Source organism: Nycticebus coucang, chromosome 1 (genome assembly GCF_027406575.1).
Source record: "Nycticebus coucang isolate mNycCou1 chromosome 1, mNycCou1.pri, whole genome shotgun sequence".
Taxonomy (NCBI): domain Eukaryota; kingdom Metazoa; phylum Chordata; class Mammalia; order Primates; family Lorisidae; genus Nycticebus; species Nycticebus coucang.
The window spans coordinates 11,754,798-11,776,039 of NC_069780.1; the positions used below are offsets into that span (position 1 = coordinate 11,754,798).

General features: G+C 43.7%; 1 protein-coding gene across 2 annotated transcripts in view; it reads right to left on the minus strand.

Moving 5' to 3' along the window:
• The window catches only part of RASGEF1B (RasGEF domain family member 1B), a 608,630-nt gene extending 597,146 nt beyond the window's left edge, over positions 1-11,484 (minus strand). For both annotated transcript variants that reach the window (XM_053592868.1, XM_053592801.1), the window contains exon 1: positions 11,240-11,484. In XM_053592868.1, coding sequence (XP_053448843.1) covers positions 11,240-11,308 — 69 coding nt within the window. In that variant the 5' untranslated portion in view covers positions 11,309-11,484. The remainder of the gene's footprint in view (positions 1-11,239) is intronic.
• Between the last annotated feature and the right edge of the window lie 9,758 nt (positions 11,485-21,242).

Below are 21,242 nucleotides of genomic sequence, written 5' to 3' on the forward strand. Positions count from 1 at the left end.
AATTACCTGGATAGGGAATGGCCAGAGAATGTTGAGTCTGTTATCTTTCCTTCCAGAGAACAGCAGTAAATAGATATAAAAGGGTAAATGTGGAAGTATTTTGAACTCTTAGAAGGAAGGTTTACTCGGGTTCCAGTAACAAAGTTGACATTGAACTTAGAACAAAGAATGAAATGGAATTTCTGGCCCAATTATCCATCAGATTTTTTGAAAATGCTCCCAATTCCCTTTCTCTATATTCACTAATCCCTCCCTTCTCCCTGGCTACAATACAGTCATCCCAACTGCAAACAGACAGCACAATGATAGATGCTCATTAATAACAATTTTAAAAATCCAAAAACATGGGATTTTTGAAGGACTAACTTAGTAGATGATTAATTATTGCCATTATGACTGTGTCACAGACAGTGAGCTAAGTGCTTTCCATACACTACTTCACTTATAAGGTAAGATCTATTAAAACATCAACCCATGATCACATTAATGTACACAGCTACGATTTAATATTAATTAAAAAAAAAAAAGAAAAGGACGACATGCCATTCAAGCAGTCAGCCTTCCCCTTCTGTCTATGAGCCCCTTGAGCTTGTGATAACCTTATCCTGCTGTGTGTCCTCCATGTGGCTCCCCCAGGTATAATATCCTAGATGTCATGAGAAATTAAAAAGCCTTTCTTAGAAGAACGTAGACTCTTCCCAACACAAAATTTAAACTTCAATAGCCATTAGGAACACACTCAAGGCTGAAGCCTTCCTAGGAGGTCTAAATCATGGTCAGATTAATTCCTACCATATCCCATCACAATCATATTCTAGGCTGAATAACATAATTCTGGAAAAGAAATTTCCATAAAAATAAACCCATGGGATCTTAAGGCTGCCTGAAATTCAGACTGTCAACAAAGTTACTGCATATACCAAGACACCTTTCTAAGAAAGATGAGAAGCCTATTGGAGGCAGAAGCCAGGAGTTCTAGTCGTAAATTGCTTCATCTTTCTTCTCTACCTTCCAAATAGAAGCATTTCTTTTCTTCCCCATTTATACCACCCTGAACAGGCCATTCGCTCACAGGTTCCTGCATGCCCAGGATGCCAAATATGCACCTACATTTCTATTCTCTTCATTACAGGATCAGTAATGACTATCCACATTTGTATAAGGCTTGACATTTGATGAAGGACTTCCACGTCATTTCTGTGAGTGGAGAAAATTGAATATTGATACTTTCATCCTAGAGCTATGAAAATGGACACTCTAGGTAGCAGTGAGGTAGCATACAGCCAGTGAGGAGATGAGCCAAATCTTAGGACTGTGCAGGCAGATTCTTTGCGATTCACAACACTGTCGCTCTTTCATTCTCTTCCCCATGTGCCTCTTCTGTGGGCAGCCTCACTTGATGTACAGTCAAGTTCAAATAATCTCCATGAAAGAATATTACCATGTTTCCAGGCACCCAGCAGTTTCCAAAGAAGTAGGGAATCACCACTTTCCCACTGGAAATATGACAAGGAAACCCACTATGTAAGTGTTCTTTTTTCTTTTTCTTTTTCTTTTTTTTTGAAACGTCATAGTTCACCGCAACCTCAAACTTTTGCCTCAGTCTCCTGAGTAGCTGGGACTACAGGTGACTATCACAACACCAGCTATTTTTAGAGACAGGGGTCTCACTCTTGCTCAGGATGGTCTCAAACCCATGAGCTCAGGCAATCTGCCCATCTCAGTTTCCCAGAATGCTAGGATTACAGGCATGAGCCACTGCATCCGGCCTTTAGAGTAAATTACTTTTAGAGTCATATAACCTCACTTCCAGCCAGAATTCTCCAGCAACAGCATGGGAAATAAAAGTCCGACAAATGAAATCTTGATTTATGGTGTGGATTCGCTTCACTTGACCCATATTGAGAATACAAGTTTGCGACCCAATTGAAAAATAAAAAATACTCTGCACTTAATTATATTACAATCTATGGTTGAATTTCATTTAAATGGCACTTATAATTGGCACATTTTTCAAGGACTCCCTCTGCCACAGTTATATGTAAAAGTACATTATCATCATTTGTACAAGTATGGCTTAAGTCGGCATCAATACACATCCCATAGATCAGGGGTAACTCAATAAAAGACAATGGCTGTCACCTTTCTATGAAATACAATTAAATATATCCAGAAATAAATTGGTTCCCAGATTCTGCTACAGCAGCATATGAAATGTTTTAAAAATTAATAAGCATAGATTGAGCAACTAGGTTTTGCTCAGCACTGTGGAGGATTCAGAAAAGTGTAGGGCATGTTCTAAGATAGTCAAAGAAGAGAGATAACCCAGGGCATGAAGTTTAAAGTAAAAGTTTAAAAAGTTAATAATAATAATTATTACTATTATACATATTGTCAATTATCACATGCTAGATATAATGCTAAGTATTTTATTTGAATTATCTTCCTTGCTACTAATAACAACTCAATGAGATAGCTCTTATTCTCCCTATTGTACAGAAACTAAGACTGAGGCACAATGAAGTAATTTACTTAATTAAGGTCACATAGCTAAGAAGTATAAATCCTCAAAGAAAGTATGGAGAAGACACTTGAAGATATCAACCTGGGGAAAGATTTTATGAAGAAGACTTTCATGGCAATTGCAACAACAAAAGAAAAAAAAACAAGGGGGACTTAAACTGAAAAGCTTCTATACAGTTAAGGAGACAACAACCAAAGAAAACAGACAACCATCAGAATGGGAAAAGATATTTGCATATGATGAATCAAACAAAAGCTTGATAACTAGAATCTGAAAAGAACTCGAATTAAGCAACAAAAAAAGGCAACAATCCCGTTTATCAATGGGCAAGTGAGATGAAGAGAACCTTTTCTAAAGAAGACAGACAAATGGCTAACAAGCATATGAAAAAATGCTCACCATCCCTAATTATCAGAGAAATGCAAATCAAAACCACCCTGAGATACCACGTAACCCCAGTAAGAATGGCCCACATCACAAAGACCCAAAGTTGTAGATGCTGGTGTGGTTGTGGAGAGAAGGGAACACTTTTATACTGCTGGTGGGACTGCAAACTAATACAACCCTTTGGAAGAAAGTATGGAGAATCCTCAAAGAACTCAAACTAGAACTCCCATTTGATCTTGCAATCCCATTACTGGGCATCTACCCAGAAGAAAAAACATCATTTTATCATAAGGACATTTGCACTAGACTGTTTATCACAGCTCAATTTACAATTGCCAAAATGTGGAAACAACCTAAATGCCCCCCAATCCAGGAATGGATTAACAAGCTCTGGTATATATACACCATGGAATACTATACAGCGACTAAAAAGGATGGTGATGTTACATCTTTTGTATTAATTTGGATGGAGTTGAAATACATTCTTCTTAGTAAAACATCACAAGAATGGAGAAGAAAGAATCCAATGTACTCAATTCAGATGTGAGGACAATTGATGCTAGTACATGGTGGGGACAGAAAGAGAAGGAGGGAGGGGGGGTGTAGAGCCATGGTGTGTGACACACCTCTTGGGGGCAGGACACTATTAATAGAAGGATATAGTAGACCATACAGCTTTAAGGAAAGGAGAAGCGAAAGCTAAGTTCGGAACATTCAGTAATCATAAGAAACACCTCGGCAATAAGGGCATGGGGAAGGGTTTCATCTCTCCTAGAATGAGAGCTCGCGAGACGAGAACAGCCGTGCTTGGCAGACTCTACACCTGTGGTGCTAAGAGCTATGAGATCACTTCTATAAGAAGCTGCAGGAGAAGGCAATCGGAGAGCACACATTCTTTCACAGACTGCTCACTCTGACTCTTTTGAGTCCCTTGCCCGCAGAACACCTGCACGGTATCTCTCTATCAAGACTGCTAAGGTTCATTCTCTTAATAAGACTACTTCTCTTCCTCAAATACTTTCTTTCTCTCTCTCCCTTCTACTAAGGCAAATAGCCCTCGGGCAAATGGCCTTTTGCTTGTTCTCGAGCAAGGTAACAGCAAAGCGGTCTGTGTCCAGACCATAGATAAGCCCGGGTAGAGACTTGGTCAGGCCTGGGCCCTGACAAGTGGTGACCATGAAGGGACAGTGGAAGCCATCAATAGAGGGACTTCACCCAGCAAACACAAGCAGTATAACCTGGCTCGTTGTACCCTCAATGATTCTCCAGCAATAAAATAAAAGAAGAAGAAGTATAGGAGCCAGAATTGGAAGCCAAGTATGCGGTTTCTCAGCCTGAGCCTCTCTGCTGGGTTTAGCTCTTTGCTATGGTCCTGAAGATCAGGTAGGGTTCAGTCAGTAAGAGTGGAGAGAATAGGCATCAGTCCTATTGGAGCATGGACATATAGCATAAACAACCTCACAGGAGTAGAAATTTGTATTTGAACCTGTGAATATCCCTGAAGAAAATCAATGGCCAGAAGTAAAGTTGGCTTAGCAGGGTGAGACACTGAATAGAACATCTCACAAATAATCTAGACACAACTGAGAGACTTGAGCCTTTGGAAATAGACGGTAATTTGGACTCTTATATAGGAAAGTGAGGGTGGAAAGGCAGTGTGGAATACTTGCAATCCATTCTGGAAGAGAGGAGAGAAATGGGACTTGAGGGAAGGAAACCAATTCGTGGCTTGTGAAATCCTCTACAGGCTGCCTCTGGTCACAGTAAGCACTCGATAAATGTTTGTCAGGTTAGGGAATAAAGAGCAGTATGGGTGTAAATCCAAGAAAAAATATGCAGGAGTCACTCAGAGATTGTCCATGGAGGAGGAAGAAGAGAAAGCAAGCAAAGATGATACCAAAGTGCTGCTCCAGGCGAAAAGAAAGCACCTGGTGGGCAGCGCCTGGGGCTCAAAGGGGGAGGGGGTCAGCCCCCTATGCCAAGGTGGCAGGTTCAAACCCAGCCCCGGCCAGAAACTGCAAAAAAAAAAAAAAAAAAAAAAGAAAGCACCTGGTGCTTTCGGATGACAATGGAGCTGGAAAGGAGAGGGGGTTTCAGTGGGTGCAGGGAAGACAACGAGGCCACCATTTTGGTTTGGAAATGTAGAGGGTTGAAAGGAACATAGGCTACTATTAATATATGACAGGTATCTGGAGAAAGAGGCCTATACTACATGTTAAGACTCTCTGCACAGTTCTTATTCCCCACAAATTCACCTAAGTAAAAGTCGTCATTTTATTCATGAACCACCTCAACAGGCAAATCTAGATGTAAATGTCACTACTGGACCTATCATATTTTATCAAAGATGTGCAAAGTAAAGAAATTCATAACATGCAAGAACACCATTATAAATTGAAAAGCAAAAGAAAATACATCAAAGAATTAAGCTCGTATCCCTGCTCCTGTGACGTGCTGCCAGCACCGGCCATTTGAAACACCAGCCTTTCCTGATCAAAATACAAAAAGAAAAAAAAAATCATGTAACGGTTTCTCAGCAAGAAGCCATTAGACAGATGTAATCATAATGGGACCAAATATTCTTATAAATGAAATGCATGCATTTAGGACCACACGCAGAGTTTAAAAGCAGCTAACACAAAAGGTAAGTAGAGTTGCCCTAGCGTATACAATGGCTCAGATGTGCTAGAGCAATCCAATCGGCCTTCAAACAAACTGAATTGTGAATTACAAGACAAACCCACTATCCATTAGCTTAAAATTCAAATGACCCCGATAGAAAACCCAGCTGTGGCAATAGGAGCTATTATTTTCGAAGTAAAATTCTCTCTTATGATCATCCACTAATATCCAATCACAGAAGCTACAGCCATACTTGTCCAAGTTATTTGCTTTCAAAACAGTCTGACCACATGGTTCATCCTCTGGATGCTTAAAGCCAATAAGAATGACAAAGTAGATAAGAGCAGACTCATTTATACAGACAAAGAAGCCCAGCTATTCAATCATCATGGACAAAAACAAGGTCTTTCACAGGCAGATCAGAGAGACAGAGAAAAAAGCTGCTTGAAAGTGTAACTACTTCAAAGAGAGAAGGATGGAGTCAACTTAAATATAAAGCTGGGAAGATCCACAAAATGTATCCCTGGGAATCAATCCAACCACAGAGCACATTTGTAGTTAGTGGATGCTAAAAGAGAAGTAAGTTGAAATTCAGACACATTGTTTAAACTAAAAAACCTGTCACAAAATATGCACTCCCAAACACTTCCCAGTTTAGAGGCAGGATATCCATCAAATATTGTTTGGTAAGTCAGTAGTTTGAAACTTTGAAAACATTTTCCAAAAAGCAATGTTATGCTTGGTGATTGGCTTCCCAAGATAGACCCTATGAATTCCATAATGTAGAGCAGGCATCCTCAAACTTTTTAAACAAGGGGCCAATTCACTGTCCCTCAGACAGTTGGAGGGCCAGACTATAGTTAAAAAAAAAAAAAAAAAAAACTATGAACAAATTCCTATGCACACTGCACATATCTTATTTTGAAGTAAAAAAAAAACAAAACAAGAACAAATACAATCACACTGCCTCATATGGACCGCAGGCCACCGTTTGAGGACCCCTGATGCAGAGTGTAACGACATATAAATACAGTGCTGGGGTAATGGGGTAACACAAATTGTTTTGTAAAAATAGAATCTTATTATTTTATACAGCTGTGCTTTTCAAATTGTGGGTCATAACCCATGAAATCAATTTAGCCAGTCTTTACCAGTTTTTTTTTTAATGGAATGAAAGAAATGGAATGGAAAAGAAATAATAAAATTGCAGAGATGAGAGTACATCCCATGTCATAGAGAAAAATATTATTCTTGAAACTTAATTGCAGTGTTCTATGTATAACTAGCTATGTGTATCCTGAATTGCAATGTAAAATATATTTCTTACTGTGGACCACAGACAAAACAGTTTATGTCTTAGCAAGGCTTCCATGGGGTACCTAGCACAAAGACTGCATTTAATACTTGTTGAATAAATGAATGATTGAAGGAATTGGTGAACACATGAAGGATAAATAAACAGGATGCTAGTAATACATTCTCAGTCTCTGAGGCCTGCAACAGGAAGCTTGCTCACTATACCATTTTCATACTGGAGGCAGTGGGTACAGACCCAGCTGCAAGTCCCCAGCAGTGGCTCCCCTGGCCTGGGACCGGATCACAGCTGGCAGAGAGGGGCTTTTTTAGGGAAGGATGGAGACAAGGGTTCCACAGGTGAGTGGGATGAGATTCTCGGAAGCTGACGCTTGGGGGAAGAGGGTGAGGGTAAAATAGTGTTGCCAGATGCAGCACATAGAAATATGGCTAAATCTGAATTTCAGACAAACAACAAATAATTCAAGGGCAAAGAAAATTATGAACCTTCAGGCTTGGAAGATCAATTTGATCCATTTGATACAAAATACTATGCTGGGTGCTATGGAAGGAAAAAATACAAGGTTCCTGACATTGAAAAGAACAGAGACACATGCAATGATCTCAACAATTAACATGTGTTGAGCATTATTCTAGATACTCTTAGGCGTTAATTCATTTAACCCTCACCACCCTGCATTGAGCATTACTATTATCCCCACTGAAGACATAATGGAAACATGGAGAAGTTCCAGTTGTCCTCTCATAGAAATACACACACACTATTCAGTGGGACTGTGATAAGGGCTGGATATTGTCCACGTTGGGGGGAGACGGGTGGATTGGAGGTGAGATCTGAGCTGAAGCTTGAAGAAAGGTGCACCTTCAACAGGTGAATATCAGGGGAAGAATATTCCAAGCAGAGGAACAGCTTGGAGATGAGAGGATATAATCAAGACCACTAGTGTGATCTTAGGTAAATTGATTAAACCCTCCAAACCACAAAACTGGTGGAGACAGAAAACAATGTGGAAGTACGTAGCATATACATGAGGTCTGACAGACTCGGGAGACCATTCCCACGAGTAGTGACATGGAACTGAACATCCCTTTGCTATTCAGCCCAATGAATAACGTTTCTCAAAGGTGTCCCACTAGATTAGATGACAAAAGTTGGCAGGGATTAATAAAAAATGCAGACTTGTGGACTGGGAGAAGACAGGCACAGAAGATAAAAAATGCAGCAGCCTCTGACTATATTATGCTCCCGCCACTTCCTGTCCTGGAACTCAGACCCCGCTACTGTCAGTACAGCAAGACATGGGCTGGAGATGCAAGTAGGTTCAGAATACGGCAGAGCTCAAAGGCCCAGACATCCAGCCATCCAAGCACCCGGGAGCCTCTAGGTCTAAAACCACTTGCCCATGTGCTTCTGCCCTACCTTCCTAGATGTTAGGACACACAGCAAGGCCACTCTTCCTATGGGCACTCTGCCTTGGGGTGGCATAAACATTATTCCAAAACTCTAGCCCAGCACTGACGGCGCTACTCTTACTCTTAAAGAGTAAGCTTACTCTGTTTTGCTTTTATTCTAGAAATGTTTAAATCGTTCTTGAAGACTTTGTTTGCAAACTTAAATATGAATAAAAAATAAAGCAAAGGGGTAACAAAATGATCATCAGGATGACTCTATGCCTCACATACACTCTCTGCCCTTAGCCTCTGAAGGCCATGCAGCAGGACACACAGGGAAGACATCTTTCAGCCACAAGAAATGTTTTGGTCCTATGTTCTCAAAATCTGCCACCCATTCCCGCTTGTTGGACAACTACAAATACACATGGACGCCCAGATCAGTATCAGTGTAAGAATCTCTTGTGTATAAACCCAGTTGGCCTAGGTAGGTAAAAACTACATTCTTGCCCACATTTTATCCAAAATGAAAACAAAGCCCCATTCATTATGAAAATATTCATCTCTTCTGATCTCTCTGAAACTAACAGTAACCTCCAAAGTTAGAATTAGAGCATTTGGCGGAAAGGAAAATCTGCCTAGAATTTTCTCAAGTGTCCTAGCACTTCACTTGCAGGAAGTGAATATTTAGAAAGGTTTAATAATAACTTTCTTGCACATTTCTCTCGCTCTCAAATGTAGGGAGTTTAACAACTGCCTCTCTATTTATGAGCGAGAGTGTGTTGGAGGGATTATTGCCCAAAAAAGCAGACATCCTATAGTACATTCCTGACTCAGTTCTTCATCTCTTTGGACACTGATTTTCTCCAAAGGTAAGAAGGAGATGATCACTAACTTCTCCAGTGACACAGATTAAAAGTGACACCTGGGTGGAGTGTGTTAGGTCATTTCCGCCAACATGGAATAAACTATTTGTAGAAAGACAGAGCAGATGCTGCAAGTAGCTCCTGCCTCTAGATGGGTAGAAAACATCACAAAGGTCAGAAGATACAAGGAGTTACCAAGGATTGAGGAAATTCACTTTCCCTGGAACTCTTCAAAGACAAAACAGCCACTCATTTTTTTAATTGTCTAACTACATCTATGGCTACTTTTTGAAGCTGTCCCTTCCCTGGAACAATTGGGAGCCAATCATTCTAAAAATTAAGTTTAACAAGGGCAGGAATATAGGACCAAAAGGCAGCGCATGCAATCAACATCACTGGCATGGGTTTTAGTAATTTTTTTTTTTTTTGAGATAGTCTCATTATGTTGCCCTCTGTAGAGTGCTATGGCATCACAGCTCACAGCAACCTCAAACTCTTGGGCTTAAGGGATTCTTTTGCCTCAGCCTCCCAAGTAGCTGGGACTACAGGTGCCCACCACAATGCCCGGCTATTTTTTGCTTGTCGTTGTTTGGCAGGCCTGGGCTGGGTTCGAACCTGCCAGTTCCGGTGCATGCGGCTGGTGCCCTAGCCACTGAGCTACAGGTGCTGAGCCGGGTTTTGGTAATTTAAAAACAAAAATCCAAATACAAGTGAAGAGAAAGGCAAAGAGAAAAGCAATTTTAAAGAAGTGACTCAGGCCCCCAGAATAACCCCCAGATGCTGCCTAGCACTTTACAGAAAAGCAAATGGTCAGTGATGTTGCATGCCAGGGGGCACAGCTCATCTTCACCGCGGGCCTGGAAAGCTTTACTTTTTCAGGGTTTTCATTACGTCTTAGATTTCAGGCTACCAACAGCCCAAGCAACTCAGTCTGGTTTCTTCCAGTCCACTCTTGGTTTCCCAACTCCTCCTCATCACCTACTACTGGGGTCTCCTTGCTTAGAAATCATTTTGTCACAAAGAGCAGAGATTCTGGGCTGGGCAATTTGAGCTTGAAAATCAAAGAACTGTGAGCACATAACCTGAGAAGGTAAGAAAGAACACCATGAGCAGCCAAGGCAGATGTCGGGCGTTTGGAAGCTGAGCTGGTACCTTGCTGAAGGCCAGACCCCAGCATCCAGGAGAGAAGAGACTGAATTCTGTCTCCCTGACCAGTCAGGGACCTGCAGACAAGGTTGAGGCAGCTGGTGAAGGGGCTGAGGCTGGCAGGGAAAGCTGTCGTGCCCTGTGACTAAGTAAGGAGTACAGTGCAGGCAGACTGCCACGTGGCTAACCTGCCCACTGCCACAGCCCTCTGGGCCAGACCTACCTGTCAGGCAGCCTGCTGAGGGAGGACAGGATAGAGAGACCAAGGGTGCCCTGTTCTTACTGTAGAGATAACTAACGCTCTCCCTATTGAAGGACTGATACAGGCTTATATACAACAGTTGATGCCACCAGTACCCCCAGAAGAACAGCAAGCAGCCCTCTCATAAATGACTCCTTACAGAGACGCTTACGGCAGCATCTTGGCCACCACAGGCAGGTGTGAGCAATTAGATGCACCCGCTTTCAGCATTGCCATTCATTCACCTGATTTGGCAAATCCCACTTTAACCCTCCTCCTCACCAGGGTGCATCTCCCTCACAGAAGAAATGAGTTAACTCACACGGAGTTTGGGGCGTGCTGGAGGCTGGGGGGGAGGGAGTATTCGAGAAGGCAGAGCTGAAACCTTCTGACCCAAAGATTTTCCTGTTAATTATATTTTTCAGATTCAAAGGGAAAAAATAAGGCAGCCGAGAGGGACGGTAGGGTACTATTCATCTTTAGACAGTCCTGGCATTTTAGATAAAGCGCAACCAGCAAAACTCAGCCAGATTGACAGAAAGCGTGTTCACCTGTCAACTAGAGACAAAAAACAAAAAGGATGCCCCGAGGTCCAGGAGCAAGAACTCTTGGGCTTCCGGTCCCCTCCCTGCCCCGCCCCAGACGCCCAGGTGAAAACTAGGCAAGAGAGATCGCACACTTGTCAATTCTCGGGGACCCCAGGGCCACCGCAGACGGCCGTCCCTCCGGGACACACCCTCCACCTACCTCAAACATGGGAGAGGCGCCCTTGTTCAGCAACGTGCAGCCCAGGAGCTCGGCGAGAAACTTTGCCATATACGAGCAGTAAGGCAAGGTCCCTCCGGCGCGCGCCTCTGTCCTTTCCCCGCGCCGGAGCCGGAGCGGCCAGGTCCAGTCCGAAGCTCGCCGGTGCCCCAGCTGTCACGCGGGGCTGTCCCGCGTCGGCGGGGACCGCGGGGCGGGGCGGGGCGGGAAGGCGCCGCGGCGGGGCCGGCGGTCCCGGGTGCCAGGTGAGCGCAGCCGTCCGCCGCCCGAGCCCCCGCGGCGGGAGCCGGGCGCCGCCGTCTGCGCTAGCCTTTCCCGCTGAATGTCACCGTCACCATAGTAAGGGAAGGGCCCGCCGAGGGGGTGGTGGGAGGGCCGACGGCGCCGCGGGGCGGGCGGCCGCGCGCGGGCAAGGGCGGCCGGCGGACACCGTGCCGCCGCTCAGGGATCGGCCCAGCCCGGCCCTGGCAGGGCCACTTGGGGGACACCGCGCAGCGGGAGCGGACGCCCTGAGCTCCGCGGGGAGCGGGCGGCGAGGGCGAGGGGGCGTCCGTCGAAGGGAGCCGGCCGAGGTGACCCACTGCCCCGGTTTCCCCCGTGCTCCTGTCGCAGGGTGGCCAGGGCAGCCGCCGCTGTCCGCTGTCTGACCTGCGAGCCGCGCTGCCCGCGCCAGCTGCCCGCAGGGCTCCCCGCCACCCGCGCCGGCCCCGCCCTTCCTCCGGGAAAGGGAAAAGCCTCCCGAAGCCTGGGAGGAGGAACTGCCCCTCCTGTTCTCACGTTATCCCTGTCATTGAAGGCAGCAGGCTCAGGTAATCCCCAAAAGGGAGAGCGGTGACTTCGTAGGCCAGGGCCTGGGCCACATACACAGTCCCCTCCCTGTCCTTGGCTCCCTCCAGGAAGGCCAAGTGATACAGACAAGTGTGGCTCTTTCTTTCCAAACCTGGAAGGCTCATCTTTTCACCTGGATGACACTTTTAGGACACAGGTCTATATTACGTATTTATTTTGCACTGCCCCAGGCTGTACGGTGCCAACCCCAAGCTTTAACGTGCATGAGAATGACCTACAGAGCTTGTTTAAAATGAGAAGTCAATTTCCAGCGTTTCTGCTTCATAGGTTTGGAGCCACTTCAAGATCTGCTTTTTTACTAGGCACCCCAGGAGATCCTGATGCCGGTGGTGGTGCCCCAGCTGTCCCCTGAGAAACGGTGTTCTGCTATGTCAACTTCAGGGGTCAGCATTCTCGGGAATGGGAAAAGCACTACATCTGGAGACAGGCATGGACCCTTGAGAAAGTTTTGCCAAATCACCTAATCTTATATGGGAAGAAACAGAATAGAAAGTTTTGCTAGGACGTCAAGTCACACTGTATTGGTGACCCTCGGGGCACTGAGTAGTCTGTGGACTGAACTGCGGAAGATGGGTGGTTGGGATGGGAGGTGATGAATAGCTGGGTCCAGATTTCCTGATTCTCATTCCAGAATTCAGCTGGCACAGCAAACCCATTATGAATCCATAGATTAAAAAGGAAGGAAAGGTGTAAAACTAAACTAGTTTGGATATATCATCTCAGTCCTTTTCAAATGTTTTCAGTCAAGTATTTCTCATAGTCAAGAGGATTAAGAGTATAAAGTTTTCTTGAAATCTCTGATTTTATCTTTTGCAATCTAGGCAACAAAATATTCACATTTATTATAAATAAAAAGGCCCACCCATGATTAAAATTAATGCTCCGAGTATGCTCTTTATCCTGTGATTTTCAGAACCCCCTGCCAGAAAACCCCCAGCAACAAAATCAAGAGATGTGGCAGGGAGGTGCTTCCTGGGCTATGCCCTTAATAAAAAGAAAAGAGATGGGAGCTAAATGTAGCGGGAGAATCTGGGACTGTCTCCGGCACTATGCCACAGGGGTAAACATGCATTCTAGGGGCAACTACCTCAGTGTACATCTCCCTTCTGATACTGGTATGGCTTGCATGTTTTTGTCCCCTCCAAAATTCAGGTTGAAATTTAATCCCCAATGCAACAGTGTTGGGAAGTGTGACCTTTAGATAGTGAGGGCTTGATGAAGGGCAGTCACCCTTCTCTCTCTCCCACCTTCTGTCATGTGAGAATCTGGTATTTCTGCACTCTGAAGGATGCACCATCTTGGAAACAGACCACAGCCCTCGCCAGATGCTGGCCTCGATCCTGGACTTCCCAGCCTTTAGGAACTGTGAAAAGAAATTTTCTGTTCTTTATAAATTACTCAGTCTGTGATACTCTTATAATAGCACAAAACAGACTAAGACAACATTTAATATCTGTAAGACTTCAGAAAAGTGACTTGATTTCTCTGCACTTCAGTGTCTTCGTTTACAAATGGGTCTAATAAGAAAGGTAACTGCCAGATATGGTTTATATCCATTTTCTCTTGCTGTCATAATAAGTTACCACACGTTAGCAGCTGAAAACGGCATTCATTTATTATCTCAGAGTTCTGTGGGCTAGAAGTCCGTGTCGGTGGGCTCAACCGGATTCTCACAAGGCTGAAACCAAGATGCCAGCCAGGCTGGGTTCTTATCTGGGGACCCTGGAAAGACACTTTCAAACTGAATTCATTTAGGTTGATGGCAGAATCCAGGTCCTTGCAGATATACATCTGCGGTCCTTGTTTCTTTGTTGGCAGCCAGGCGCCCACCCTTTGCTCCTAGAGCTGCCTGGACTCCTCCTGTGGCCTCCTCCATCTTTACACAGTAACTTCATGGAGTCCTTCTCAGGCTTCAGATCTCTCTGACTTCCTCTTTTGCCAAGAGCCAGAAAAGACATTTTCCTTTTATGGAGCTCATGTGATTAGGCCCACCTAGATAATCTTCCTGTCTTAAGGCCAACTGATTTGTCACCTTAATTACATCTTCAATTACATCTGCAGCACAATACAACATAATCGCAGAAGTAATACCAGGCACGAGGATCATGAGAGCTATTTAAACTCCTGGTTACTACACGGTTATTTTGTGAAATAAGTAAAGGTACATGTTTAAGATACTTAGGGTTTCATTTTGTAATACGTCTACTAAGAACTTAGTAAAGGTTAGGTTTCTTTCTATACATGGCACTTCATTTGACTGCCACTGCAGCTCTGTTTTATTTTAAGGGTGAGAAACTGAGAATCAAAAAGATTGCCCAGGACCACACAATGGACTAGTGGAATCCAACCCAGGACAGCTAGCAGTCAAGGCTGTGTTTTCACTATTACCTGGCACTGCGTCACTGAGAGCTGCGCACTAGAGATGGGACACAGGATGGATAATGTTCATTCGGAGGAGTGGGACTGGAGAAGGAGAGTGGGAATAATGAGAAGCAGAGGAATAATCACTTGCCATCTATGAATTACCTATGGTTTAGGTACAAGGGAGGCTGTCCTGAACACTAACTGCAGTAAGAACGTCTTTAACTGAACCTAGAGATTTTTACCGAGCAGAGATATGATTGTGATGTTGCTCGTCCTTAGAGGCTAAGCATTCACTTGCCATCTAGACTCAGTTCTTTGCAGAGTTCTTCCTCCCTGACACCTTTCCTTATTTCAGGAAGAAATAAACATGTCTGAAAGGCAGCTGCCCACTGAGTCTGCCTGCACAGCAAGAGCACCGCCCAGCTCCCCAGGGCATGCCCAGGCCTGAATCCCTGCCATGTCTGTTCCCACTGTCACTGCAAGAGCAAAGACAAGAGACCCAGGACAAAAAGAAGAGAAAGGCAAGCAAGCAGGCGAAGCAAACCAATAAATTATCTTATCATCTCTGGTCCTCCGCCATTTAGGACTATGATGTGGAAGGGTTCTCCATATTCCTTACCCAGTATTTCCATTTCTCAAATTTATCCTAAGAAAATAATCAGAGACTCTCTCAAAGGTTATTTCATTTTAAATTATTTCATGTCTGCAGGGGCAAGTGAACATCTTTTCTACAGACACAATAAAATCCATATTTAGAAGAACCAGAACCGGGCTCAACCTGCCTGGGATTGAATTCTGGCTCTGCCTGTTACCAGTAGCGTAATTCTGGGCAAGTCACTCCAATTATCCAAGCCTCTGTTTCCTCATCTGGAAAATAGGGATAATAATAATACTGCATACCACTGCATAAAAACTTAATGAGATGATACTATTATACGAATCCATTGGAATGATTATTATGCTAACATGTAAACTTCTGTGCAGCACCTAAGGTTTGTGGCTATAGGAGACAGGTACTTTATCAGTATTAGGATATTATGCTCATAATTAGATAACATAGAAAATTAGATTTGATTAATTATTATGCTAATACTAATAAAGTACCTGATCCATAGTAAGCAAAATAATATTTAATGGCCTAGAAAATATCTTTATATAACAGTGGGAGGGGACTGCACACAGTATATGCAGGATGTCCTGTAATTGTAAAATGTTTACATGTCCATACATACGTAGGGTGAGATGAAAGAAAATATACCAAAAGGCAGTAATAGTTCTCTCTGGGTGATGGCATTTCAGGTTTACTTTTATATTCTTCTTTACATATTCCTTAATTTTCTAGATTCTCCACCGTGAACCTGAGTACAATAATGATTCAAACGCTTGTTTTTTTATAATCCCATAATTAAGAACTTGGACATTAAAAGCAAAGTTATCAAGTTAATTTTAACTTGATTTACAATCTTATCATGTTAATAAAAATTAGAATGGACTGATTAACACAACTACGTCTACCGCACTGATACTCTCTTGAAGAAATCTCTGGTGTTTGTGAAAAGACTCTACTAAATATACTTTTGCTGTTAAGAGCTAACACTTTTGTTAACGGTAGCCAGGGCCCGGGGATGGCAAAATCTTAAGAGGCAAGTATAATCTATTTTTAGCTTCCCTATTTTCTCTTCTCATTTAGTTTATAAGGGAAGGTAAAAGTTGCAGAATAAGACTTTGGGAAATTGTTTCCCAGAATGAGTAGTTCTGGGTAATTTATGCCTGCCAACCCATAAAGAGCACTACTTTCATTTACCCTGACTCCTTTGGGGCTCTCAGAGAGAGAGCCGGTATTGCAGTTACTGTAAACTCTGTACTTCAGTATGGTCAGAAATAGAACAGTCTGATTAATCAACTATTCTGACTAATTATCATCTACGCTACACATAAATTACCACTTTTCAAAAAATTAGGCTGTCATAAATTGCAATTAACACTGAAAGTCTACTGAAGGTTTCATAATTCTTTGATGATTCAGAAGGTACCTCAATGTCTCTCACAGTGTCAAGTTCACCAGCATTAAAATTTTATCCCGGTAGGACAGACAAGGGGAGAGGCTGGTTAACAGGAGTTTTTAGGTGAGAGAAATGCAGGCAAGCCAGGTTTTACCATGTTTACAAGGTTGAATGAATGTCTATTGAGCTCTTTAAGCACCTCCTGAGAAAGGCACTCTATTTGTCTGAGATGTTATAATTATTACTCCACAGAAATACAATGGTAACATTCTATTTTACAACAAAGAAAATTAGATTACAAGTTATCCTACAACTCTCCCTCCTCCCAGCTAAGATCACACACCATACCCAGTTACAATGGTGCCAATTACAACATCTTTTCATGCACTGTGTGTTTCTTTGGCTTTTGATGATCTGAAAGGATTTCAAACCAAATAGCAGCACTGGCAGCAATCAAAACAATTTGGGGGAAAATAGTTTCATCTTCTATGTTCAAGTAATGCTATTGATTTAAATTTATTATTTGCCTCCTTTCTTTCTTGGTACAATAACCTACCCTGTGGCTTCTGTCTGGGCTCCCATTCCGCCTTACCAGAATGGCAAAGCCCAACATATACTAACTAGGCCTTTTCCATCACTAGTGAAAAAGAGAGTGCTTTTAAGATCATTTAGTTCAGTCTACCACTATACACAAATACATCCTGCTTTACAGACTAAGAAGGAGAGGCACAGAGAGGTTAAGTTCTTTGCTCAAGTTTTCACAGCTATATTATTGGTGGAGCTGGGACCAGATTCTAAATCTCCTGATAAATAAATATCTCATGTTCTTTCCATTGAATCTCTGCCTCAATACCAACTGTGTGAAACTCCACCCTTTCTCAGGTGCTGGGAGTTGATTTTTCCTGAAAAATAGCACTTTCGTTTTAGTTAGGTGTAAAAAGAAAAGAGAAAGAAAAGAAGGAAGTAGGAAAGCGGAGGGAAAGCTGGAGGGAGGGAGAACTCAGCGTCATGTCCTCTGAGGGACCACTCCCACATCACAGCCAAGCTTACTCCCCTGACACAGCAATTTGGGCTCCTGGCACAGTGAAATGCCGAAAGTTATGATGGGGCTCCCTGGAAGAATCTTTGGAAAAAATCTTGAGGCTAATGGCCACAGACTCTTTAATGAGAAAAGAGATACTCCTGGCCTTCCCAACCCTGCTCTGGTGGCCCTGGATGGGAGGGAGACATACGCTAAAGGGTGAAAAATGCAAGGTCCAGATCAATAGAATCAGCTCATGGTCAGCACCAAAGGAAGTTAGGCTGTGTAAGGAGTTAACCCGTTCAGGATGATGCCAGTCATCTTCCAACACAACCCCAGAGGGAACTTGTGTTAGGACTCACAGGAGAGGCACGGCCTAGAGAAACTGAGTCAATAAATGCAAAAGTCACAACATTATAGGTGTGATAAGAGACTAAGAGAATAAACCATGATTATTTTTTCCAGTTTGGGCCTTAACATGAGAGTCCTTGTGCTGTGGCAAAGAGCCTGGTTCCCCACAGTGACAGCAGAAGTGCCTGGAACAACAAAACCCAGCATGGCATCGAGGCCACACCCAGCCTTTGAAACCCCAGTTCATGAAGACAAAGACAAAGTCCACTTGAGAAAGGAGTGAAGTGTCAGTGTGGAGCCACAAGGACACCACCAGGCAGCAGTGGGCAGGATGACAGCGACGCGTCTCACAAAGAAGCCTCAGAGCCGGGACTGCGGCACCACCCACCAAGCAGCGGTGGCTGCAGAGATCCCAAGCACAAAGGTGAGAGGGAGGAGCCAGCTGCTACCCAGCCCAGACGCAGGAATAGGGCTGAACAGGGAGCCAGAAAGCTCAGGCTCCAAAGGCTCACTCAGGAAGGGCTTGAAGCAATACCATTTCTGTTTGAGTTTCATTGCTTCACACCCTTCCTTTGAGTGATCTACCATCCCAGCTGGTGTGGCCTACATCTGTGAGAGCCCACAGGAGAGGCGCTGAGACACGCGGCTGGACAGGCTCCCAGCTCTGGCCAGACCCTCCCCATCCTCTGAAAGGTGGTTCAGCTCTAACTATCCACTGAGGTCCAGATCTGCTCTGTGTCCGACACACAGTGAGATTAAAGAGTTCTGAACCAGGTTGCCTCCCGCCCCCCGGGCTCCATCAACCTCACAGCCGATACCGTTCCAAACTAACTCAGTCAGACCAAGTCTGAACACCCGGGGGGAGAGGGCACAGCTAAGCCTGCACCAGCCTGAAAGGGTAGGGTGGCTCCCACCCAACTGTGCACTTCCATGAGTTCTATAGCAGCCACACAGTTGAACCAAAGCTTTAAAAAAAAAAAATCCTGTTTCTGTTTTCTTCATCAGCCATGACTTCTAGATCCTCGTGGGCAGAGGTGTGTTTCAGACAACAGCTTCCAGAGCCACAGAGGACCAGCCATGATTTGGATGGAATCCACACTTCTGCTTCTCCCCATCCTCCATCTCTAATGACACTGACAATAGTCAGCGTGCTTCTATGTGGGGAGCCCTCTGCTAGGCACTCTACATATATGATTGGGCATTATTACATTTGATCTTGTCATCAACTCCTCCTGGTAATACTATCATAACCGGTACTTTACAACCAAGGAAAACACATGTTTACCTTTCCGAGGTCATGGAGCTGGAAAGAGATGAAGCCTGGACGGGCATCCGGGCACATTGCCACATCCTCACCTGACATCCCATGGTCCTTAGACTAGAAGAGCCCAGTCTGCTGCTCTCACTCTCATCCTGCAGGGAGAAGGGAGTAAGGAATGAGTTTAAAGAGGATAATTTTTTAATTATATGCTGTCTAATGCAAAACAATGCAAATGCTGACAGATAAAAATGAGCAGAACTAAGAATTTTGACTGAGAGGGCGTCCGAAGCTTACTGTCCATTTGCTACCCCTGCCCAGCACTTGCTTTCTGAATAATGCTAGAATTTCGATGGTAGTCCTACACAACTTTCATGGAAATTGAAGAGCTTCTGAATTCTGCTGCCAGACTTCTCTAACCTATGTGAAATTTTAAATTTCACTCCATTTGATTGGCCCAACTCATTTTCATCTCTTTGAGAGTTTGGGATTCCCCCTATGGCAGTTATCTTTTTTAAAAAATGATGTAAGGGTTTCACATCAAACATCCAACATCTAAATTCCCTTAGTCCTACAATGAGTTATGGCTACTAAAACAGGCCCATCAATACTCACAAGATTTTCCTCAAAGGGGTAAAAAGGTAAAGTTTCATCCCTCAGGAAAATAATACTCAGATTTAGTCTGCAAAAAATTGTCAGACATCCATGGTCTAATCTGCACCCACTGGGAACGCCTGTCATTTAATCCCAACCACTCATGGGTGCAGCACAGATTTATAGACATTTATTTCAAGGATACAGTCTGTAGGGGATAGACGGAGATCAGGAAAGAGGAAACCATTTATGTAAATATGCCGGAGGCATCAGAAAACAAAATGATAGTAAATATAATTACAGAAAGAGTGACCCTAGTAACCTGCCCCAAAAGACAAAGGAAACGCAGATGATCTAAAGTAAAGGCTTTGAATCGAGGAAAAAGAAAGGGGGAAAAAATAGGCTCTTTGTGTTTGATTCTGGAAACGTACACTGTGCTCATACTGTGAGCTGCGGGCAGATGGTTGAAGCTCATACAAGGAATATTAAATCTATTTGGTACCCTTGCACCCTCCTGATACAACAGTGCAGATGCCTAGAGGGCAAGACAATGAGCCCACCAACGCCTGCAAATCACTCAGATTCTGCCGCAGACTGGGAAATCCTCGCTGCTTACCTACGTGGTCTGTCCCCATCCCTCAGAGCACATCAGACAAGGGGGCAGAAGGGAAGCCCAAATCTGTTTATTTGTCTCTCTCTCTCACACACACACACACACACACACAGAGACGCGCACACACGCACACAGAGTATCTCGTTATATTCAGTCTAACTTCTGCCATTACAGCCAAATATGAAATGAAATAAAATGGCACACGAGAAGCCCCCAGCAGGCAGCTGTGCATGGGCTTCAGTGTGTTTTTACAATCGCTTCAGAGGAATAAAAAATAGACAATAAGAGTGATTTTAAAAGCCAGGAGAAATGAAAAGTCAAACTCCCCCCTGTACAGTTGCTCTTCACTTTTTACGTTTTCCAGTGAGCAATCATTCCACAACACGGTCAAGGTTATGCATATTCCACTGATACCACCTGCAAAGTACGAGACAGAAGAAAACCATTCGAAAATCATAGAAAATGTCATATCACCTGTCTAACCCAAGCATCTAAAACTCAGCAGCTTATGAATATTTGGAAAGCAAAATGCTTTAAAGCCTGGCTACTTAAAATACAGTTCACAAACCAATACCATTGGCATTACCTGGGAGCTGGCGAGAGACCAGAATCCCAGAATACACCAGGACTTCCTGCACCAGGGTCAGCTCGTTAACAAGCTGCCCCCGTTTCATAGTAGGGCTGAGTACATTGGATACTTTTTCTTCCATTCTTGAGATACTTTACTAAGAAGAATATGTTCCAGCTCCATCCATGTAAACATGAACGAGGTAAAGTGACAGGTTTGCTCACAAAGCACGGCTCAATTGCCATAATCTCCAAAGTGTGGTATGTGATCCATTACAGTAAGAAAAGAAATTTTACAGCTTCTATTTGTTTCATTTTATTTTTCTTTTTGCTTATTATCATCTTGAAAGGGGGAAAAATCAATT